The following is a 25,167-nucleotide window of genomic DNA, read 5'->3' on the forward strand; positions in this document are numbered from 1 at the left end:
GCTATGCAAGTTTGGTTATGGATTAACCCGTCCTCTGCTTCCTTCTTCCCTCTATATCACCTCCACTCCATACCAAGCAAAGAGGCCATTGTCCCAACTGGTCTATGCTGGTGTTTAAATTCCATATGGGCTTCCTTCCACTCTAATTGCCTGTTCCCACCTTTCCCCCATATATCTCTACCCTTAAGTGTGTTTGATTGGATCTGGAACTCAGTCGAATAACAGTAGAAACTTACTGATAATTTGTGGCACTAATATTAATACGTCACAGCACTGTGGCATCACTATTCCACCTGGTGCCATGTTTTTTTGCATTGATTTCTATGAGAAAATGCAAGAGGCCCAAAACAAATAATTTTATTCAACGTCTTTCAGAGTGAAACTCAGACTTTGTGTTTTAAAGATCAAACTGTATTGTAATATTTGAGTTCTCTTACGATTGAGAACCTGTAGCACAGAGGAATACTGAGAATGCAAGGAAGGATTTTCTATCAAACTGAATGGGGCTGAAAATCCCTTTAGCACACTGACATGGTAACTCAGGTGGAAGGGCTGCAAGTTAGACCAGGACCTGGAGAGACGGGGTGGTCCCTGCCTTCTCTGCTACTTTCTGATGGGCCTTGTTAGGGGCAAAACTTGTGCCACCATAAGTACTCTGGCTGGGGTTAGGGATTCTCAGGCTTCGAGTTTCCTTGTCTCAAGACTATCATTTGCAGGCTAGCATGCTGGGTGAGTACAGGCTGAATGGTGAATGTAGGGCCCACCTGAGCATTCAGGCCTAGACCACCAAAGATTTCGAAAAATATAACATTTACAGGTAGTCGATGGGCGAACTGTCTTTTTCTCCAGAGAACCCTAGGCCAGAAGTTTCAATCTCCCCCTTGTGCCCCTATTATGTGACTTCCCCCAATCCTGCAAACTTGGGCAGAGTCAGTGTCAGAGGTCACCAGCAGGCAGATCCTGGCATTTATGCTGGGATCAAAGCCCAATGGGGTTTCAGCTCCCACATTTTTATTTTCAGCAAGATTAATCTTAGTGAAAGTATGTGGGTTTTCCAGAGCTGCTTTATACAGATATCCTGCACACCTACGTGATGCAATTGAGTTCATAAATGACTGCTACACAGAGGGAATATACTTTAATGCCAGGGTTTTGCATTTTGATAGTTACCGAGTACAGCATTTTTGATAGATCAGTACAAATACTGCTTGGAGTTTAGAGAACCCTATGTGTTGATTCCATTGCTCATGAAGAACTACAAGTAGAAAACACAGCATAGCTCCTTCCCACCCCTAAGTATCGAACATCTCTCTGACAGTCAGAAAGTCTTGAGTATTTTAAATTCTGATACTATATTGGGCAAAAGTTGGCTGGTGAATAAAGACTTATATAACATAAGGAACTTTAACAAACAAAGCCTGGCGTTTACAGAGGTGGAAGTAGTGTTGTTTTCCATATACACTCAAAGGAGTCACATGCCTGCTGCCATGAATATTTGTGTGACACAGAGACCAAGAAAGGGGATAGATAAAAATAAAAACTTTAAAATGAGGTAGTATCACCAAGCGTGGATGAAAGAAGCTAATCAACCTATTGAGTTCACCCTGTCAAAGAAACGTACAATTCCCCCATCATCATCTTCTCCCTCCCCCCCACCAACAAAAAGGATAACATTTTCTGGGTGTATGTTCAAGAGTGTACCACACTTGGTATTTTGATGAATGTATAAAATTGTTTTTTGGGATTGATAAAGAATGTATTGATATCAATACAAACGCAAAATACTGCAGATGCTGCAAATCTGAAATAGAATCAGAAAATGTTGGAAATAGTAGTTCAGGCAGCATCTGTGGAGCGAGAAAAAGAGTTAACATTTCAGGTAGACGACGTTTGTGGTCTAACGAAAGGTCATCGGCCTGAAATGTTAACTCTTTTTCTCACTACAGATGCTGCCCAACCTGCTGAGTATTTCCATATATAATATATTGACATTAGTGCTGTAATGAGTGAAGTCCTCTGAGAAATATCCACTATTTCCCGCAGGAAAATGTCTCTTTACCCTGACAGAGCACATTGGGGTGGTGCGATATCTACAACTGGATGGAAATAGACTCGTTAGTGGAGGTGACAGGAAGAAGATTTTAGTCTGGGATGTAGCGGTAAATATAGCTTTTGGTGCATTGCATGTTGCATATATATCTATAGACATTTTAACTGATCCTCTATGGTGCTGATAGTGATCAACACAATCTCAAACTTCACTTTTTGGCAATGAGCCAATTTTAATTTCCTGCAAAGGCTGAATGAAAGCTGGATTTTTGGATGAAAACGGTAGCAATACGTGAAAATAACCATTTTTGCTGCCCTACCGATTTTAGGCCGAACTTTCGGCCTTTGGGGTCTGCGCTGCACAATTATTCACGGTGCAAAACTTGAGTTTTGCCAACTTTAGTGCGGGATCGTTTGCACTGCAAGAGGTGCCTTGGGAGGGGGGAAAAGATATTCAAAAAAACATTCCAAAAACATTACCAAGACCCTTAACTAACCAATCGCTGCAGAAAAATTTAAAATAAAAAACTTTAACTTACCTTTTTTGGGGGTTTTCTAACTTACCACTGCTGGCAGGGCTGCACCGACAGGTTTTACCTGTCGCTGTTCTGGGCGTGGCGTACGGGTCGGGAGAGTGCCAAAACTTGGATGGTAACGCAATCCGCGTCGTTACGCGTCCGGCGCAGCTCTCCCTGGTGGTACGTCCCATCGCTGCTGCAAACAAGGAGCTGAGGATCTCGCCTGGACTTTATGACTGCATTTTCGCCACAGAGGGTCAAAACATGGCGAAAAACCGGTAGCAAACCCCTTGAAAATCCAGCCCATTGTGTTTTAAAACACATATCCTTTTCAATCAAGATAGTTACAAATATATCAAATAGAATTTTTGAAAATGACACAAGGTTATATACAGCAAAACTAATGACAAACCTACCAATTGCTTATTACAATTTTTGCAAAGTCAGAAATAAGATCATCGATTGCATCATTATATATTTCAAAAAATTACACATTAAAGTTAAACATAAATTACAGATGGGGGTACCACTAAGTTAGCATGTGGATTCACATTTCACATGGATTCTTAATTTTCCACATAGAAAGTTACCAATCTAGCTGTGCCATCGATGGAAGGTGCCAAGTATAGAGCTATAATATTTGACAGATGGAAAATAACTTGGGAAATCATCTTGAGCTGATACCATTCACTCTGTAGTAGCCAATTTCAGGGTAGAATTAATGGAGGGCCGAGAACAGGTTGCCTATCTGCCTTCAGCAACTGGGAATGGTGTTGGTGCTAAGAGAACCAAAGGTGGCAATGAAGAGCCAATACCTTTTAAAAACTGGAAGTCCCACCATCAAAAATGTCTCGGTAAATATGCAAAGATCTTATTATTACAATAAGAATTTGCATTTATATTGTGCATTATCACATCCAAAGCACTTTACATCTAGTGAATTACTTTTTGAATTATAATCACTGTTATGCAAGCTTAACATTGCACTACTTTTTCCTATTATCATAATCTCTCAGATGCAAGCTGTGATTTATATCATTGAATGATAATAGAGCTTGTTTGAAGTCAGAAATGGTTCTAAGTTATAGCATCTCAGCTAGCCACCATAATGTACAGAATAGTTTCACAAAATATTTACAGATGATGCCATTCATTCATTTTAGCTCATTAACCTAAAAAGACTGTAAAAAGTATTTCCTCCCTCCCATTGCAATGTTTCTGACACTGTTGTTTCTTAATAAAATGGTTCCAGGGTTTTTGCCTCCACTACTTTATCCATTCCGCATATTCATCATGCTTTGTGTGAAGAGCTTCTGATATCAGTCCTAAATTTATCATTTACTAGTTTGAACCCATCCCCTCTCCCAATCTTTTCTTTAGATCCATATGCACATTAGCATGTGAACAGCCCAGCTCTTTGAGTTAACAGTTTTTCATGTGTTTTGAGAAATTATTGCAGCTGTTAACTTCTCACTTTTTGAGCATGCTTCACATAGTGAATCCAATTGTCTTCCCACTCACCAATCACGTCCTTTTACCTGTCATGTTTAGTTCAGATTCTACCTTTCACGTTCCTATAAGCCTGATTAATAGAATAAATTTGGCTGGTGAATTGGGCATGTAATACTGAGCTGTTAATCTTAATTTTACTGACCAGTCAACCCTAATGATAGTACCTGTAGTACATACAAGTTATATTTATGTTGCTATATTTGTGTTCTTGATTTTTGTGCTTTTATGTTTTTATTGTAGGAAGGGAAACTAGTCAATATAGTCCACAGAAACCCATCTCTCCTGCACAAGGTCTGGATTAATGAGACAAAGGTCATTACAGCCTCTCCTGAATCGCCAGGGATTTTAACTATTTTGAGCTATTGGTAAATTATTGCAGTTAGACAGTTACAACTGATATCAGTTACTGTTCTGTATCTTGAACGCCAGGGAAAGATTAAACTCATACTTAACTCGATACAAGTCAAGTGATTCATGATTATTTGGTGATCAAGTCAACATGAATACTAAACCGAGTTTATACAACATCCAACTTGATATTTTTCGAGAAGCAGAAATTAAATGATGGGCCCTCTGATACCATAAATAGTGATGAACAGATAATTCGAATGAACAGTCAAATCCATTGGCACCTATATTAGAAAAACCCCAATGAGTTAGTTTTTTAAAAACTATATTGTCAAATTTGTGTAATTGATGTGGTAAGTGCTAATCTGCACAGAACTGTGTCCATAACAGTAAGATTTGATGTAAACTCAATTTAGCAGTCACATTTAAAACAATAAATCACCCCTAGCACTCTTGAAGATTCTTTACTGGATGCAAGTTTGGAATTTTGAAACTGTCTATATAAATAATTATGACCACAAGAACAAATCTGTTGACAATATTCTTATGTATGAAGACTCTCTTAATTGGTTTCTACTTGAAGCAAATCACTATTGCTGGGAATTTCCTTGGGCACTGTAACTTTGACAGAAGTTCAATGGAAATCCCATTTACTTGTATAAACAGAGTTTCCACCAAACTTCCAGTGCCCGAATAGGAGAAGCCCCAAGGATTTCCTGATTCTCTGCATAGCCAGTTCCTGGCTAACCATAGCGAACAGTCTTTCACAAGGCTGTAAATATACAGAATTAGAGATCAACACAGTTTTTTCTTAATAAAACTTACATTACAAATAAAAAAAGCAGTCAATTTCCATCGGTTCTTGCTTCTCAGTACTGAACCAGTCCAGTATCAAGCATATTGACAACAAATCAGCAAACAAAGCACTTCCCAAAAGTCTATCTGGCTTTGGGGATCAGAGGGACAGATTCACTTGCATCAAATCCTGTCTCACAAAGCTTTAAGATATGGCAATCCCAATGAAAGACAACATTTTCCCTCAAATCATATTTAAATCATAAATTAATCAACAAAAAGCAGGATAATCTCAATACAAGGCTACAATGAAGTAAAACACGCCAGTAATTTCCCTAGGAATACTCCCAATCGGCTACCTTAATCTCGGCGGAACCCCTATCCCCCAAAACATATTTCCACGAGTTAATTTATGGGGGGTGAATTTGGATAGGTTAAGCGAATGGGCTAAGGTTTGGCAGATGGAATACAATGTTGGAAAGTGTGAGGTCATCCACCTTGGGAAAAAAAAACAGTAAAAGGGAATATTATTTGAATGGGGAGAAATTACAACATGCTGTGGTGCAGAGGGACCTGGGGGTCCTTGTGCATGAATCCCAAAAGGTTAGTTTGCAGGTGCAGCAGGTAATCAGGAAGGCAAATGGAATGTTGGCCTTCATTGCGAAAGGGATGGAGTACAAAAGCAGGGAGGTGTTGCTGCAACTGTATAAGGTATTGGTAAGGCCGCACCTGGAGTACTGCGTGCAGTTTTGGTCACCTTACTTAAGGAAGGATATACTAGCTTTGGAAGATGTACAGAGACGATTCACTAGGCTGATTCGAGAAATGAGGGGGTTACCTTATGATGATAGATTGAGTAGACTGGGTCTTTACTCCTTGGAGTTCAGAAGGATGAGGGGTGATCTTATAGAAACATTTAAAATCATGAAAGGGATAGACAAGATAGAGACAGAGAGGTTGTTTCCATTGGTGGGGGAGACTAGAACTAGGGGGCACAGTCTCAAAATACGGAGGAGCCAATTTAAAACCGAGTTGAGAAAGAATTTCTTCTCCCAGAGGGTTGTGAATCTGTGGAATTCTCTGCCCAAGGAAGCAGTTGAGGCTGGCTCATTGAATGTTTTCAAGTCAAAGATAGATAGATTTTTAAGCAATAAGGGAATTAAGGGTTACGGGGAGAGGGCGGGTAAGTGGAGCTGAGTCCACGACCAGATCAGTCATGATCTTATTGAATGGCGGGGCAGGCTCGAGGGGCTAGATGGCCTACTCCTGTTCCTAATTCTTATATTCTTATGTTCTCCTGCTCTGCCGCTATAATCTCATCGGAAGTTCGGCAGAAACACAGTTTGAATGCAACTGGGGTTTCCACTAAAGTTAAAGCGCCAGAGCAGGAGCAGCCCCAAGGAAATTTGCTCTCTATATATTTCTTGCTTACAATAGTACACTATTGAACTGGCTCATAAATGAGGAAAATATAGTAAATCTGAAAAGTCTGTAATACTACAAAAGTTCTAATTTGTTGAAAAATATATTTTATTTTCAGAATGTTGTACTCTTATCTGCTCGCTAAAGGTAGTCATAATTTTCAGAGCAATTTTACTGCTGTGATTAAGAAATATATTCTCGAATAGAATATTTACAAATGGCGACATGGACCACTATATACTGTTACCATGTATCAAAGTCATTTCGTAAAGCTTAAAAAATTATCACTGCTTAATTGAAAAGATTACTGTTTTACGGATAATTTCCACATCTTTAAAACTTTTAACAGATCACTCCTTTAATCACTACACAACTGATCGACTAGCTTTAGATATACTTCCCCTATTTGACACTCACCTGTGATGTGAATTGCAATATTACCTGCTCTAGTATTCTATCATACGTATTAAGCAACCTGTGGTGAAGTTGTTGTGCTATCATCCAGCACTAGGAAACAGATGCATAATTACTCACAGATCTGCTAGTGTAAACAACATGTTTATTGATTTCAGATTAAGTGAATGAGGGAGGCACTGTGCGCGTCTTACTGAAATGATTGGCATGTCATTCTGCAGCAATCATGCTGTGAAAGGTCGATTTAAAGTTAATTTTAATGAAATTAGTCCAAGTGACTGATTGTGGCAACTGCATCGCTGCTTCCCATAAAGTAGTATATGGAATGCCAGCAGGAATGCTACCATTAATCAGTTGTTTAGGATTCATTTATATTTAGGGTACACAAAAATGATTATGATCCTTACTCTAGGTTTAAAAGTATCTATTTGGACATGCTTGTGCAATCTAAAACAATTTCTAAAGTTAAAGATCTATGACCCTGTTTATTTTGCAAAATTCAATGGCAGACAAACAGGCAACCTGCTGTTATGATTTGCGAAAAATCAATCTGCAAGATAAATAAGAGTAGCATAGCATACAAGGTTCTCAGTCCAGAAATGTCTTGCATCCACATCTGCCAACTGGCCATCCATGGGAGGATGGAATTTGCCTTGTTTGTGATATAAGCAGAAGACTGACTTACTCTACTTAACTAATGGAAGAGAGCAACGCCAACATGTATTTAATGTAGAAAAATGTCCCAAAATGTTTCTGAGGCTTAATCAAAAAAAAATTGTAAAATGGACACCGAGCCAAAGGAAGAGATATTAGGAGGGGTGACCAAAAGTTTGGTAAAAGAGGTGGGTTTAAAGGAGCAGGACTTCAAACTTTTTTTTTTAAAAAGGAGGAAATTTGAGGCAAAGGTGATTATAAAGCCTTATCCTGGAGTATGTGTTTCATTATTACCAAAATATTGGTTACATTAACAAATGTCTGCAGAATCTCAACACTGGTCATAATATATTCTGATTGATCTTTTTGAATGTAAATCCTATAAATGTACAAGTTTTATTAGATTAATCAGTTTAAAATGTGATTATTTCAAAATAGCATTTGGCACTGCACACAACAATGTGCACTGGGAAAAAGATTATGTGGAAAACTTAACTATAATAGATTATAACCAAGCTATATTTCAAAACACTTAGTTGTGGCTTCAAGAACTTTTATTGGTGTAAACTTTGAACCAAAAATATACACTTGTGCAGCAGGATCGATTTCCACTCAAACATTTTCAAACCTTTACATCCAACTAAATTATCTGTTGCAAAAGCAGCACTCATAGTAAGAATTTAATGCCATACCTTTACTTCAGCTTTCGGAGTTCAGACCTTAACATGCTTTTTGGAAACATACAGTGTTTTAGTCAAGAGCTTTCAGAGTACACATCATTTTTGCTCTACCAACAAATGTTGAAATATATTTGATAGTGTTAACATGTAGAAACTTTGAGCAACATTAATTTGTTTAAATATGAGCAGACAATACACTTGCTAAAGAAATAGTTTGTTACTTCTAATGTAGGTTGCCTCAGAACATTAACACCATCTCTACTTCTCAGTGGAATATGCTCTCTTCATCAAAGGTGGTGGTGCTTTACTAGTTTCATATATCATTTCTAGAGGTGGGTTACTCAGGCAGCACCAATCAGGAATACGACCTGTCTGGCTGTAATATTCTTTGGAGACTGAACGACTACCCAAAATGTCCTGCAGAGCACCAAAAATGGCTCCTAAAAGCAAATAAACATAACACTTTTAGCAATAAAACACAAGCAAAAAAAAGCATATGGGATACTTGGCTTTGTAAATAGGGGCACTGAATACAAAAACAAGAAAATTATGCTAAACCTTTACAAATCACTGATTAGGCCTCAGCTGAAGTATCGTGTACAATTCTGGGCACCACATTTTAGGAAGTATGTCAAGATCTTGGAGGGGACACAGAGGATGTTTACCAGGATGATACCAGAGACGAGGGACTTCAGTTATGTGTAGAGATTGGAGAAACTGGGATTGTTCTCCTTAGAGTAGAGAAGGTTAAGAGGAGAGAGACCTCAGAGGTATTCAAAATTATGAAGGGTTTTGATAGAGCAAGTAGGGAGAAACGGTTTCCACTGGCAAGTGCGTCCCAACTGGCAAAACTAGAGGGGAAGTAAGAGAAATTATTTCACACAGATTGTTATGATCTGGAACGCACTACATGAAAGGGTGGTGGAATCAGATTCCATGGGAACTTTCAAAAGGCAATTGGTATTTGAAGAGAACTGATTTGCAGGGCTATGAAAATCTTGGGTGTGGGACTAAATTGGACAGCTCTTTCAAAGAGCTGACACAGGCACGATGGGCCAAATGGCCCCCTTCTGTGCTGTAAGATTCCATGATTCTACATGATTTAAAGTAATTGAAAGATGCTGAACACATTATAGTGCTTTTGTTTGCCAGATTTGTAATCTTGCAATTTGTCACTCCTTAGGTAAATCTGAACTATACTAATTTACGTACTCTATCAAGCTGTATGGTTAGCCAGAAGCAATTCAGTTTTAAAACCGCATCGAGTTTCAGAGTGCAGAATGGGGTAAAACCAAAAAAATTGTACAATTTGTTGCTGCATCAGCACTTCCTTGCGTGCAAGCTCTTGAGAAGCCCACTGCAGAATGGGGACCTTGCCCAATATTGAGCCAAAACAGAGATCCAGCAGAAATGGCCACACACAGTAAATCAGACAGATGTCCCACTGTGCACCATTTCCATCCTGGGCGCACCTTAATTAGTCTTAAACAATCATATCTTGATGCAATAAAACAGTTCATAAATACATACGGTTTCATTAATCTAAATGTGCTACAGAGAACACAGTCTCACCTCCTAACCAAGCCACAGAATTTGGTTTTGCAGGTGAAGCATGAACTTTGAATGTCTTGGCAGCCAACACTTCTTTGTATTTTGGTTTCTCCACCAGGTGTCGAATTTCAGCCATAATACGATGTAGGAAGCCAGGCAGCATAGCAGTTCCACCAATGATCACAAGGTTCTCGGCCAACTGTTTTCTTGTGTCAATAGGACACTAGTAACAATTTTAAAAACATACTTTAGTGAAACAGAAGTATCATTATTCTCCCCTTATTTTTCTCAAAACTATGCACCATGTATACGCAATAAACCAAATGAGTTATTGATTCCTACCCTGACAACACCACTTGTATCAGTGGCCAGCAGGCAACAGACAGTGGCTCAAAGACTTTCCTCCCAAATCTCATTTTCTCCTCCTCCCTCATAAGGAGGCACCTGGTTTCTCCTCAATCAGTACAATTAAGACTGGCACCTCATCAGCAAAAGGGGGAAAAATATCAAACCTGTACCACTCCATCTTGCTGCGCTGCCACAATGGGCCAAAAATTGCAGGCAGATGCTTCCGACTGGATTGGATTTAAAAAAATAAACGCAAGTACCTGTAGGTCCTGGAGGAACAAACACTTGCGCTCCAAGGCCTAGATGCGCAGCCCAGCAGAGGCCCACACATTCCTGGAGTGTAAGCCCATCCTGGGATCACGTGGGACTGGATAACCAATCATAATGTAGTATTCTCATTCATAGTAATGGGAGCTCCGAGCTCCTATTACTATGAATGAGAATATATCTAAAAACAATAAAAGGCACATATAATTAAAAGTACACTTCAATTTAAAAAAAAGTAATATTAAATTAAATCCAATGTTTAAAAAAAAATAATTTTTGGAAATTAAAAAAAAATGTCTTAATAGCATTAAACAAACTTACCTTCATGGGCAGGGTTTTGAATATAAAAATAAGTAATAACATTTATTTTTTCTATCTTTTAAAACTCCTTAGGCCTGCTTTCACCAGGAATAAGAGTTTGAAGGACATTTGTTGGGCAAGAGTTGGGCAAATAGCCCAAATCTCCCGCTCGCGAAGGCCCTTCTCCCAGGGAGCTGCGCGATCTCCGGGTTTAGGCGCATGCGCTTTGCGGGCCTCAACCCGGAACTTGCGGGGCCTCTTCGGGCGCATGCACACGTCATACACACCCTGGGAGGCCACAATTTATGGCCCGATAGTGCAAATTTGCACAAGAAAGAACTTGCTTTCATATAGTACCTTTCATGTCCTCAGGATATCCCAAAGCTCTTCACAGCAAACTACTTTTGAAGTACAATCACTGTTATTTTGTAGACAATTTTGAACAGCAGGTCAGATAACAGTAAATGAGATAAATAACCAGTTAATCCGGTTTTGTGGGGTGATGGTTTCAGGAGTTATACTGGGCAGGACACCGGGCAAATTTAACATAACATCTGACATGGATTGAGAACTGGTTGTCAGACAGGAAGCAAAGAGTAGGAGTAAATGGGTACTTTTCAGAATGGCAGGCAGTGACTAGTGGGGTACCGCAAGTGCTGGGGCTCCAGCTGTTTACATTGTACATTAATGATTTAGACGAGGGGATTAAATGTAGTATCTCCAAATTTGCGGATGACACTAAGTTGGGTGGCAGTGTGAGCTGCAGAGTGACTTGGATAGGTTAGGTGAGTGGGCAAATGCATGGCAGATGAAGTATAATGTGGATAAATGTGAGGTTATCCACTTTGGTGGTAAAAACAGAGAGACAGACTATTATCTGAATGGTGACAGATTAGGAAAAGGGGAGGTGCAACGAGACCCGGGTGTCATGGTACATCAGTCATTGAAGGTTGGCATGCAGGTACAGCAGGCGGTTAAGAAAGCAAATGGCATGTTGGCCTTCATAGCGAGGGGATTTGAGTACAGGGGCAGGGAGGTGTTGCTACAGTTGTACAGGGCTTTGGTGAGGCCACACCTGGAGTATTGTGTACAGTTTTGGTCTCCTAACTTGAGGAAGGACATTCTTGCTATTGAGGGAGTGCAGCGAAGGTTCACCAGACTGATTCCCGGGATGACGGGACTGACCTATCAAGAAAGACTGGATCAACTGGGCTTGTATTCACTGGAGTTCAGAAGAATGAGAGGGGACCTCATAGAAACGTTTAAAATTCTGATGGGTTCAGACAGGTTAGATGCAGGAAGAATGTTCCCAATGTTGGGGAAGTCCAGAACCAGGGGTCACAGTCTAAGGATAAGGGGTAAGCCATTTAGGACCGAGATGAGGAGAAACTTCTTCACCCAGAGAGTGATGAAACTGTGGAATTCTCTACCGCAGAAAGTTGTTGAGACCAATTCACTAAATATATTCAAAAAGGAGTTAGATGAAGTCCTTACTACTAGGGGGATCAAGGGGTATGGCAAGAAAGCAGGAATGGGGTACTGAAGTTGCATGTTCAGCCATGAACTCATTGAATGGCGGTGCAGGCTAGAAGGGCTGAATTGCCTACTCCTGCACCTATTTTCTATGTTTCTATCTGAAAAACAGTATTCTCTGATGATACAGTGCTCCTTCAGTACTGTACTGAAACATCAGACTAGATTATGTGCTTAAGTGAGGCTGGAACTCAGTCTACTTACACACATGTGATAGTGCTACTACAGAGCCAAACTGCCACTGAAGCTATCCTAAACATGAATCCCATGATGACAATACAGTGTTTCAACTCTGGGTCACTTTCACATATTTAATGGCAAACTATCATGTGGCATCTTTGTTTTTTATAAATCCATCAAATTTAGCACACTGCACCCTCTTACCTGTAAAAGTGAGTCAAGGATTAAAGTGGCAATAGACTTCTCCTCATTATCTTGTTCAAAGAGAATTTCAATTACAGAATCCCTGCAAACAAAAAAAATGAAAATAATCCTTGAACTGAAAATTTAAGCAGATCACTTAGTACAGAACCACATTATAAACAACAAATTTAATTCAACAGTCAATGGTAAGAAAGTAGACTTGGAATGCAGTATTACTCCTTAATTTAAACGTGAAATCTTGACGATAGGAGCTCTCTGCATGGCAACAACCATAGAATGACTAAGTTAACAAAATTCACAAGTTCAACAGAACAGTTTGCTTTAACACAACTATAAAATTGTAAGTCACCAGTTTTATTTGGTTGCTGAGATTCTTTACAAATATCATCATGCTGACATGGTCACTTGCTGCAGCTTCAAGTCAATCTCTCCAGGTGAGATTTAAATTTTTTTTTTAATGTTCAAAGTGATGCTTGCAGTGAAACTGAAAGCAACTTTTCCAGTTTCCCACCTATATTTAATAGGCTGAAACACCAATACTGACAACTGATTCTGGTTACTTGTATGTTTTCCACCTGAACATGGACAGTGAAGTAAATAAGTCCACACAGACCCGGCACTAAGTGACAGGTGAGCCAATTGAGATAGTTAAGAGAGTCTTTAAAAGGTAGATGAACAACATTTTACCACCTACTAACCATTTTTCCAGTTTTTTGACTACTTTCATGGTCCTCGGAGATCACGTCAGGCAAGTAGGTTGGGTTCTCGGTGACTCTCCATTGCTCTGAATAGGTGACAGCTGCAAAAGTGGTATAAAAGCTACCATTTCACAACCTATCTCACCATTGACAAATCGCTTCGGTCATCTCAACTTCAGCTGCCATCTATGCCATCAGCATAGCTGCCCTTGAAAATAATCTCACCTTGGTCCTCAGAATCCCACCACAGTCCTCAGAATCCCACCACGATCAGCCCCAACACCAACATCATCAGGCACACCAACAACACCAAACCTCTCCGCAATCACCTGATGCTGCACAGGTCACAGAGCATCAACACATGACCACATTGCTGCCTGGGAGGCCAGGGCTGGCCTCACCATGGCCACATTTACTTCATTTGGCGTTGTACACCCTGGCTGCCACATGATGCACCAGGTTGGCACCACACCACACCAACAACATAAAGCATCCCCACAATGCCCAAGCCATTCCTTTCACACTCATCACCATTGGGGGGGTACCGTTATGTCTCACCATTCACTACAACTCACTGAGTCATTTCCAAAAGAGCACACAAATCTGTCCAAGATGGCAAAGTGTTGAAAATAAAGATTTTAATGTTTGGCAACACATCAACAGAAACTTGACATGAACATTGGCGAAAAGACCCAAGTGCCTACCCTGTGTGTTGTTAGTTGGTATGATTGCACAAGGATGAGGGTGAGTGTCAGGGGTGGCTAGTGAGATGGGGATGTGATGGTGTAGACAGAGAGAGAAGGATGGGTGGAGGTGCAAGGTAAGTTGGTGTGAGTAAGGATATTCAAGAATAGGGTAGGGAACTCACCTAAATACCAGAGGTGGGGTTTCTTTGATGGTTTAGTGTCAGCTGGTAGGAAGTGCACGAGAATTGCCCGAATGCCTAGTTGTCTACTTTTCCTTTGTTGCCTCCCAATGGCAAAATGGTTGAAACCAAGACCTCACTAAGTGGGAAGCTGCAGTCACAAACTCCACTTACCACTTCAACATACCATGCCATCCCTTTTATCGCAACCCAAATATGATGCACAGTTTAATTGATATTGTTTATACAAATGATCCAACCTGATTGATCCTTTGACATGCAAAATCCTCTCTCCATCCAGAGGGTATGCCACATCTGGAGGTAGTTGGGGACGCTACAAATAAATATAAAATACCAAATTACTGCCATGCACCTCTGGATTTGCAGCTCAAATAGTCCATCTTATTCACCATTACTTAATGCTTACCTCAGCTTTTCCATCGATGTTAAACTTGGCAGCTTGAATTTTCAGACCCCGTTGGAGATCACTCACAAAGCAAGTACGAACTGAAACGGTACAATTTTTTAAAAAAGTTTAAATTCTTCTAAATATCATATCAGTACACAGATTTCAAATAAAACTGATGCTTATTCAGCAGAGTTTAACATTACTTTCTAAGTTTAAAAGCATGCAACATTCCCGTGCTTCATCCTCGTTTTCACTGAGCATTTCAGTTCCATATACTTTACGCATATCTTTTTGTTACATCAGATTTCATATTAAAGTGCTTTTAAAAGAAATAAGAAAGCTTCGTAGTCCTAGTGGCAAGATTCTGAACAGATATGAACTTCAGATGCTAACTTTTCCGCTCCAAAAAATTCAGATTAAAAAGATCAAAGCTTGCACCAGAAAAATTAATCTACTTTGCTCTTTCATATCATCATAGGCAGTCCCTCGAAGCAAGGATGACTTGCCTCCACGCTAAAAAGGGATGAGTTCACAGGTGTTTCAATGAAGGGCCTAATATTCCAGATCCCGAACTACATCTTGAAGGGTGGATTTTTTTTAACGTGTGGTGGCAGTTGCACACCAGCCACCACACGGGCTTGACAGAGCTAGATCTTGGTTCAGTGGCAAGGATTACCCAAGACGACTGGAGACCAGTTCTGCTGCACGGACCAAGCGTGCACACATATCGCAGTGTGGGCTGGCCCGTGCTGCCCCAGGGCCCTCGCTTCTTCTGAGCCCCAAACTCACGCCTCTCCTGGGCCCCGGTCACTTCCCTCTACAAATTCTTGCCATTCCTTTGCCCCTCCTGCTGTGCCTGCCCGCACTGCAATCAGTGACCTGGCTTCACAGCCGTCGCCCTCCTGCAGCAGCACGCGCTGCTTCCTGAAGTGGCATGCTGCCGCACGCCGCTCCCTCCAATGGCCCCGGCCTGCTGATGGTCTTTCATACGATGCACATTTCAACATTTTATGTATTTATTCTAGATGTGCAACATTTAGGTCTTTTTTTTAAATTTGATAAGCAAATGTTTTTTCTTACAATTAACAATGGAAGAATCATACACAATAGTTATGTTCCTACCTTTGACATCTTCTAGAGTTTCTTCTGGAAGTGAGCCTGTTGAAATGAATTTGGGAGCAACAGTAAGAGTCCAAACCACATAATATTACACACTAAAAATGTAAATACTGACTGTAAATTATCTGATTAACTTACTACTAGATACTTAAAAAAATCTAATACATTCAAATTCTTTGTAAAATTACCTTTTTGCTGTTTTTAAATGTCTTAACCAATTTGTTTACATAACTGTGACTACACTTCCAAAGGTAATTCTTTGGATACAAAGCATTTTGAAACCAAATAGAGCTCCCTGTAAATGCATTATTTATTTATTTTAAAATAAGAGAAATTATTGATAGAGTGCCATGAAATATCATCTGTAAATATGCAACGTATTAAAAGATTTTTATTTCAAGCCTTACTCATTACAGAAGCCAAGCCTTCTCCAGTCTTAGTCCCTGTATCCACAGTGCATTCTTCTAATAACCGTGACTGCAACTCCCTTCAGTAAAAAAAAACATTATTTTGGATTTTTTCCACTTCAATCTTTATAAATTTAAAATATACAAATATCAATAAATGCACAGAAGTTACATATTTTAAATCCTTACTTGTGGATTGTTTTTCCTCCCAGTGGAAGTGCTTCCCAGGCATTCAAAATTGGAATTCCTTCATATATCTGACAAAGTTAAGGTTAAATTTCAAATAGGCAAAAAGCTTAATACACTTGTGATACATTTTCCTGACTGCTTTACACACCATCATTAGTCACTGTTTCCCCTTTAGCCACGCCGGGCAATTTTTTCCCCTCACATCTTACAGCACAGAAACAGGCCACCTTGCCCATCAAGTCGGTATCTGTGTTTTTCTCCACATAAGCCACCTAGTCTACACAACTTCCCTACTTTCTCCTGATGCCTTATAATATTCCTCTTTTGAAGAAATTAACTTCTGTTGAAAATAATTTATGGACTCTGCTTCAACAATGGCATGTTGTTCAACATGCTAGTCATCTGTGTAATTTAAAAAAAAAATTCCCTTCAATTTTGTGATCATCTTCAATTTGTGCCCTCATTACCTTCCCCCCCCAACCAGTAGAAACAATCTATCACTATTCACCTTATCATTAGCCTTCATAATCTTGAAGGCCTCCAGCAACCTTCAGTGCTAGTGAAAAACGCCACAACTCTAAAGTCTCTCTGCCGAGCTGTAATCTCTGATATCTGGCAACATCCCGGTGAACTGATGTGGAATTTTCATCATTACTTTTATATCTATCCGATAATAGGTTACTGCAACTACGGCCAAGGCAAGGTCGTCTACATGTTCAACATAATCTTCTTGCTTTTGCATTCTGCGCCACTACATACAAAATCAACAATTCAGTTTGTTCTATTTTTAAATCGAAAAGGCCTTCTCTAACTGTATTGCCACCTTTTATTGCATTTCCTTTATCTGTCCTGTTATTTCTTTATTCTTTAGGATTGTTCAAGCGCAAACTTTTAGAAATCAATGCTGACTGGCTTTGCTTAGCTCACATTTTTCCAAGTGCTTAGTAATTTCATCCTGTACTACAGACTCAACTCCTGTGCTATGTGGGAAATCAGGGACGCTGCCAGTGTCCCTGACAACTACATGTGCAGGAAGTGCATCCAGCTGCAGCTCCTGACAGACCGCATTGCAGCACTGGAGCTGCACATGGATTCACTTTGGAGCATCCGCGATGCTGAGGATGTCGTGAATAGCGTCGTTTAGTGAGTTGGTCACACCGCAGATAGGGAATGGGTGACCATCAGGCAGAGCAGTGGAAGGAAGGTAGTGCAGGGGTTCCCTGCAGTCATCCCCCTCCAAAGCAGATACACCGTTGTGGGTACTGTTGAGGGAGATGACTCATTAGGGGAAGGCAGCACCAGCCAAGTTCATGGCACCATGGCTGGCTCTGCTGCACAGGAGGGCAGGAAAAAGAGTGGGAGAGCTATAGTGGTAGAGGATTCTATTGTAAATGGAATAGATAGGCGTTTCTGCAGCTGCAATCGAGCCTCCAGGATGGTATGTTGCCTCCCTGGTGCAAGGGTCAAGGATGTCTCGGAGCGGCTGCAGGGCATTCTGGAGGGGGAGGGTGAACAGCCAGTTGTCGTGGTGCATATAGGTACCAACGATACAGGTAAACAATGGAATGAGGTCCTACAAGCTGAATTTAGGGAACTAGGAGTTAAATTAAAAAGTAGGACCTCAAAGGTAGTAATCTCAGGACTGCTACCAGTGCAACGTGCTAGTCAGAGTAGAAATAGCAGGATAGTTAAGATGAATACATGGCTTGAGGAATGGTGCAAAAGGGAAGGATTCAAATTCTTGGGACATTGGATCCGGTTCTGGGGGAGCAGGGACCAGTACAAACCGGATGGTCTGCACCTGGGCAGGACCGGAACCAATGTCTTGGGGTGAGTGTTTGCTAGTGCTGTTGGGGAGGGTTTAAACTAATACGGCAGGGGGATGGGAATCTATGCAGGGAGACAGGTGGAAGTAAAATGGGGGCAGAAGCAAAAGGTAGAAAGGAGATAAGGAAAGGTGGAAAGCAGAGAAATCAAAGGCAAAAATCAAAAAGGGCCATATTACGTCATAATTCTAAAAGGACAAAGTGTTAAAAAAACAAGCCTGAAGGCTCTATGTCTCAGTGCGAGGAGCATTCGTAATAATGTGGATGAATTTACTGCGCAGATAGCTGTTAACGGATATGATGTAATTGGGATTACGGAGACATAACTCCAGGGTGACCAAGGCTGGGAACTCAACATTCAGGGGTATTCAATATTCAGGAAGGATAGACAGAAAGGAAAAGGAGGCGGTTAAAGAGATTAACGCAATGCTGGTTAAAGAGATTAATGCAATAGTAAGGAAGGACATTAGCTTGGATGATGTGGAATCTGTATGGGTAGAGCTGCGGAACACCAAAGGGCAGAAAACGCTAGTGGGAGTTGTGTACAGACCACCAAACAGTGGTCGTGAGGTTGGGGATGGCATCACAGGAAATTAGGGATGCGTGCAATAAAGGTACAGCAGATATCATGGACGACTTTAATCTACATATAGATTGAGCTAACCAAACTGGTAGCAATACGGTGGAGGAAAATTTCCTGGAGTGTATTAGGGATGCATTTCTAGACCAATATGTCGAGGAACCAACTAGAGAGCAGGCCATCCTAGACTGGGTCTTGTGTAATGAGAGAGGATTAATTGGCAATCTTGTTGTGCGAGGCCCCTTGGGGAAGTGACCATAATATTGTAGAATTCTACATTAAGATGGAGTGTGACACAGTTAATTCAGAGACTAGGCTGAACTTAAAGAAAGGTAACTTCGATGGTATTCGACGTGAATTGGCTAGGATAGACTGGCAAAGGCAATGGCAGACATTTAAATATCACATGGATGAACTTCAACAATTGTACATCCCTGGCGTAAAAATAAAACGGGGAAGGTGGCTCAACCGTAGCTAACAAGAGAAATTAAGGATAGCGTTAAATCCAAGGAAGAGGCATATAAATTGGCCAGAAAAAGCAACAAACCTGAGGACTGGGAGAAATTTAGAATTCAGCAGAGGAGGACAAAGGGTTTCATTAGGAGGGGGAAAATAGAGTATGAGAGTAAGCTTGCAGGGAACATAAAAACTGACTGCAAAAGCTTCTATAGATATGTGAAGAGAAAACGATTAGTGAAGATAAATGTAGGTCCCTTGCAGTCAGAATCAGGTGAATTTATAATGCAGAACAAAGAAATGGCAGACCAATTGAACAAATACTTTGGTTCTGTCTTCACTGAGGAAGTCACAAATAACCTTCCGGAAATACTAGGGGACTGAGGGTCTAGCGAGAAGGAGGAACTGAAGGAAATCCTTATTAAGTCAGGAAATTGTGTTAGGGAAATTGATGAGATTGAAGGCCGATAAATCCGCAGGGCCTGATAGTTGCATTCCAGAGTACTTAAGTGGCCCTGGAAATAGTGGATGCTTGGGAGAAGGCGAGAGGGAGCTTGGGGGATGGGGGGGGCGGGAAAGAGAGCTTGGGGGAGGGGACGAGAGACAGCTTGCGGGGGGGGGGGGAGAGAGAGAGCTTGCGTGGGGGCGAGAGAGAGCTTGGGGAAGGGGAGAGAGCGCGCTTAGGGGAGGGGGGGCGGGGAGAGAGCTTCAGGGGGGGGTACAGGGCGAGAGGGAGCTCTGGGGGAGGAGGAGGCGCGAGGGAGCTCGGGGGGTGGTGGCGCGAGGGAGCTCGGGGGGGGCGCGAGGGAGCTCGGGGGGGGGGGGAGGCGCGAGGGAGCTCGGGGGGGGGGGGGGAGGCGCGAGGGAGCTCGGGGGGGGGGGGGGAGGCGCGAGGGAGCTCGGGGGGGGGGGGAGGCGCGAGGGAGCTCGGGGGGGGGGGGGGAGGCGCGAGGGAGCTCGGGGGGGGGAGGCGCGAGGGAGCTCGGGGGGGGGGAGGCGCGAGGGAGCTCGGGGGGGGGGGAGGCGCGAGGGAGCTCGGGGGGGGGGGAGGCGCGAGGGAGCTCGGGGGGGGGGGGAGGCGCGAGGGAGCTCGGGGGGGGGGGGAGGCGCGAGGGAGCTCGGGGGGGGGGGAGGCGCGAGGGAGCTCGGGGGGGGGGGAGGCGCGAGGGAGCTCGGGGGGGGGGGGGAGGCGCGAGGGAGCTCGGGGGGGGGGGAGGCGCGAGGGAGCTCGGGGGGGGGGGGGGGGGCGCGAGGGAGCTCGGGGGGGGGGGAGGCGCGAGGGAGCTCGGGGGGGGGGGGAGGCGCAAGGGAGCTCGGGGGGGGGGGAGGCGCGAGGGAGCTCGGGGGGGGAGGCGCGAGGGAGCTCGGGGGGGGGGAGGCGCGAGGGAGCTCGGGGGGGGGGGGGGAGGCGCGAGGGAGCTCGGGGGGGGAGGCTCGAGGGGGGGAGGCGCGAGGGAGCTCGGGGGGGGGAGGCGGTGAGGGGGCGGCGAGGGAGCTCGGGGGGGGGTGGCGGCGAGGGAGCTCGGGGGGGGGGGGGAGGCCGCGAGGGAGCTCGGGGGGGAGGCGCGAGGGAGCTTGAGGGGAGGCGCGAGGGAGCTTTGGGGGGTGGGCGAGTGGAAGCTTTTGGGGGGGGGGGGCGCGAGAGGGAGCTTTTGGGGGGGGGGAGACAGAGTTGGGGTGGAGGGGGAGGGGAAAGACAAAGCTTGAGGGCAGAAGAGAGAGAAAGCCGGGAGGGGAGGTGGCGATAAAGCCGGAGAGGGGGGGGGGGGGGGGTATGGAAATCGGAGGGGAGAGAGGGAACTCAGAAGACGGATCACATTCTTCCTACCCCCTGGTGTGTACAAGCACATCGTTGGGGTGGATGAAATCCAGAAGTTACGACACTGTCGCTAGTCACTTCATACCCAATAAACCTGTTAACAATCCGTACACAATGCCCCATCTATGGTTTGGGGGGGGAAATTACAATTGAAAATTCACTGAGAAGTTGGGCTGGGCGGTTCCAGTTACACATTCCAGTGGAACTTCAGAGTGTGGCTTATCCTCCAAGGTGACCAATCAGTAATAGATCTGGAGAGCCAATCAGAGAAATTGCTGCATTTCAGTTGGTATAAATAGACGCATCCTTAATTTTCACACATGCCCGCTTGGCCTTTTATACTCTTTTCTGTAGCTCACTTCTTTTTATATATATTTGCCCGGATTGAATTATCTGCCATGTACACTACTAAATGTTTTTTTTTCAAACTCCTTTTTCATCCATGATCCAGCTTCCAATACCCTCCTTTTTTAACCTGAGGATGTCGATTCTTTGATAAGGTACACTTCGAAAGGTGGACTTGGTACCTAAGCCTGTCTATATCCCCTTGAAGCCTCTATGCATCCTCCTCACAACTTACATTCCCACCTAGCTTTGTATCATCAGCAAACTTGGATATATTACATTTGGTCCCTCATCTAAATTATTGTTATAGATTGTGAATAGCTGGGGCCCAAGCACCGATCTTTGCGGCACCCCACTAGTGACAGCCTGCCAACCCGAAAATGTCCCGTTTATTCCTACTCGCTGTTCCTGCCTGTTAACCAATCCTCAATCCATGCTAGTATATTACCCCTAATTCCAGGAGCCCTAATTTTGTTGAATAACCTCTTGTGTGGCACCTTATCGAATGCCTTCTGAAAATCTAAATACACCACATCCACTATTCCCCCCCCCCCCCCCCCCCGCCCATATCTATTCTGCCAGTTACAACCTCACAAAACTCTAACAGATTTGTCAAACATGATTTCCCCATCATAAATCCGTGTTGACTCTGCCCAGTCCTATTATTATTTTCTATGTCCTTAATAATAGATTCTAGCATTTTCCCTATGACTGATGTCAGGCTAACTAGTCTGTCGTTCCCCATTTTCTCTCTCCCTCCTTTCTTAAACAGTGGGGTTACATTAGCTACCTTCCAATCTGTGGGAACCGTTCTAGAATCTATGGAATTTTGGAAGGTGACAATTAATGCATCTGCTATCTCTATAGCCACCTCTTTCAAAACCCCATGTAGAGACATGGGGCCCAAGTTTCCACATGATTTGCACCTGATTTTTTAGGAGCAACTGGTGGAGAACGGACTATCTTAGAAATCGCAATTCTCCACATTTTTTTTTCTGCAGTTCTAGTCAGGTAGAACAGTTCTACTTTGGAACAGAATTTTTTCTTCAAAAAGGGGGCGTGTCCGGCCACTGACGCCTGATTTCAAAGTTTCCACAGTGAAAACGTACTCCAAACTAACTTAGAATGGAGCAAGTGAAGATTTTTGTAGAACTGAAAAAACCTGTTCTGCACATTAAAAAATCAGGCGCAGGTTACAAATTAGGCGTCCAGAACGAGGTTGGGGGGGGGGGGGGGAGAAAGTCATTAAATTCTACAATAAATCCTTATTTATACTTATGCAAATAAATCCAACCTGAATAAACATTTATAAGCAAAGAAAAGATTAAATAAACCATCTTCCTACCTGTGTGAAAGTGCTTCAGCCAGCCTCACAAGTTCGTTCGTTCGTTCCCGACGGTAGGGGGGGGGGAGGAAGCCGTTCCAGATGGCGGGAGTGCGGGCCCGCCCGCCCGCAGCAGGGGGGGGGGGGGGGGGGGAGGAAGACGTTCCCGACGGTGGGAGGGAGGGAGTGCGGGCCCACCCGCCCGAACGCAGCGGGGGGGGGGGGGGAGAGGAAGCCGTTCTAGACGGCGGGAGGGAGAGAGGGAGGGAGTGCGGGCCCGCCCGCCCGAACGCAGCAGGGGGGCGGGGGGGGGAGGAAGACGTTCCAGACAGCGGGAGGGAGGGAGTGCGGGCCCGATCGACCGAACACGGGGGGGGGGGGGGGGGGGGAAGAAGCCGTTCTAGACGGCGGGCAGGAAGGAGACAGTGAGAAGGCTGCAGGAAGCCTCAGTGCTGATGGCAATGTGCTTTTATTAAAAAATGTTCAAAAATTAAACAGCTACAAAGAACTACAAAAATGGCCGAGTGCCAATGTTTCCTTCACATTGCGCGTGCGCGAACGCTCCAACGCACACGCGCAGGGTTGCCGGCAGGAAAAAAACTAATTTAAATAGTACCCGCCCCCTCCCACTTACAAAATCGGCGCGAGTGGTAGGCTCCGCCCCCCTGGGCGCCGCGCCAAACAGACAAGGAGCTGCAGGGCTCTCCAGAATTGCGAGTTTTTTTTTCCGGCGCCGTTTTAGGCGCGAAAAACGGGCGCCCAACTCGAAGGGACGCCCGTTTTTTATCGTGTGGAAACTTGGGCCCATGGTTACCAGTTTAACTGCCAGATGTGGTTATGACAAGCAAGCCAATATAACATGCTGGGAGCAAAGGGAGAGAGAGAGAAAAAAAAAGAGTATTTTATTTTCCAATACATTTTAATTCTTAAAATTAACCCATAGGCTGGCATGTCAAGGGAAATTTTGATCTCCCTGGGCATAACTTTAAAAAGGTTTTCACTGTAATGTTGAAGCAAACATTATTACAGTAACTAACTATATACACTACAAAAACAAATACTAGTGTATAAATGCTTTACTTTTAATGAATGATTACTTCCACTGACTGAGAAATAGAGACAAGAGAAGACACTCATTTATATTGAATTGTATTATATTCTATTTTTACATATTCCAACCTAAATCTATTTTAAACTTTTTCCTCTTAAAATATAATATTTTATTTACTTTAATTTGCTACTAAGCAGTTGCAAAGGCATATTTTTCAGTTATTCAAGGAAGCACCAAGATATTGTAGTACCTGTTTTACAAATGCAGTTAAGTCAATCTTTGACATGTAAAACTCATGAAAACAGGACAGGCAGCCAATGAATGAGCAATTTCATACGTGGTCAACAGAACCTGAAAATACAGTATATGAACAAACACATCTACAGCATAGCAAGGGGGAAATCTATGAAACCATTTTGTGCCAATAGATTTATTAAATCCAAGGACTAAGTTAGCAACCAAAAGAGGAGGACCTTTCTTTGTGAAATCTTATCAGAATGCCATTAAATTCAGTCATTAAGTTTACTTGCCAAAATTTACTACAACTGTGCTTCTATTTATCACCAGTATTTTTTCCAGTCTACATTGGTGATGGTTACAAACTGGACAAGTTGTCTTTAGTAACCAGCATTTATTTCATCCTTTATAAAACTGAACTTTCAAAAGGATACAGGTAATGCTAGTGCTTCTGTATATCCACAATCTAATACCACAGCAGAATTGATACCTAGAGTTAGTAGAGACATGAGATGGCTTGGAGCAAAGAGTACGGAAGGAACCTATAAAAACACAAAGTGGAGAAATCATATAACTTATTTCTGATTTTCAATTACCTCCAAGGGACTCAATTTCTATGGAAAATCCAAATGTAATAATGCTTTAAAATATCTATTTGCCAGCTGCTCACATCTGCTTCTCCACAACTGCAGCATAGTCACCTGCATGAACTAATTTTCTTTCCTCTGCTTCCCCATTCCACCCATTATAGTGAGGCACTCCATCTAGTGGCCTGGCAAAGAATTAAAAAACCTAGTCAACTTCTGCAATTCAAAATGTAGTCTCGATAATTCTCAGCATTTTCACTGCATCAATAGTAAGCATGATAGATGCCATTTTAATGTGTTTACTTAATTCATATTGTGCGCACACTCTTCTCCAGTTGAGAAGGTAGGTAATCTGTTCTCAGTCATCGCCCGATGCTGCTAAAATCTTACTGTTAAGAAGTGCACAAGAGCAGCCTGGGATAATTTGCTCACCAACCTTCCTTTTACAAAACATTTTTCATAATTCCAGGCAGATATTCC

General features: G+C 42.8%; 2 protein-coding genes across 5 annotated transcripts in view; one reads left to right on the top strand and one right to left on the bottom strand.

Moving 5' to 3' along the window:
- LOC139263300 (F-box/WD repeat-containing protein 7-like) overlaps positions 1 to 4,558 on the top strand; it is a 237,005-nt gene extending 232,447 nt beyond the window's left edge. Inside the window, exons 17-18 of one of the 3 annotated variants that reach the window (XM_070879149.1) lie at positions 2,044 to 2,159; positions 4,320 to 4,557. In XM_070879149.1, the coding sequence (XP_070735250.1) occupies positions 2,044 to 2,159; positions 4,320 to 4,448 (245 nt within the window). In that variant the 3' untranslated portion in view covers positions 4,449 to 4,557. Of the gene's footprint in view, positions 1 to 2,043; positions 2,160 to 4,319 lie in introns of those variants that run through there. The other 2 variants (XM_070879150.1, XR_011593087.1) reach the window with 2 other exon arrangements.
- A 3,690-nt stretch (positions 4,559 to 8,248) lies between these two features.
- Positions 8,249 to 25,167, bottom strand: part of actr10 (actin related protein 10) — a 34,584-nt gene continuing 17,665 nt past the window's right edge. For both annotated transcript variants that reach the window (XM_070879152.1, XM_070879153.1), the window contains 9 exons: positions 24,535 to 24,642; positions 16,463 to 16,530; positions 16,274 to 16,353; positions 15,870 to 15,905; positions 14,766 to 14,845; positions 14,599 to 14,672; positions 12,776 to 12,857; positions 9,965 to 10,166; positions 8,249 to 8,832 (listed from right to left, as the gene is read on the bottom strand). In XM_070879152.1, the coding sequence (XP_070735253.1) occupies positions 8,651 to 8,832; positions 9,965 to 10,166; positions 12,776 to 12,857; positions 14,599 to 14,672; positions 14,766 to 14,845; positions 15,870 to 15,905; positions 16,274 to 16,353; positions 16,463 to 16,530; positions 24,535 to 24,642 (912 nt within the window). In that variant the 3' untranslated portion in view covers positions 8,249 to 8,650. The remainder of the gene's footprint in view (positions 8,833 to 9,964; positions 10,167 to 12,775; positions 12,858 to 14,598; positions 14,673 to 14,765; positions 14,846 to 15,869; positions 15,906 to 16,273; positions 16,354 to 16,462; positions 16,531 to 24,534; positions 24,643 to 25,167) is intronic.

This window comes from Pristiophorus japonicus, chromosome 4 (genome assembly GCF_044704955.1).
Source record: "Pristiophorus japonicus isolate sPriJap1 chromosome 4, sPriJap1.hap1, whole genome shotgun sequence".
NCBI lineage: Eukaryota > Metazoa > Chordata > Chondrichthyes > Pristiophoridae > Pristiophorus > Pristiophorus japonicus.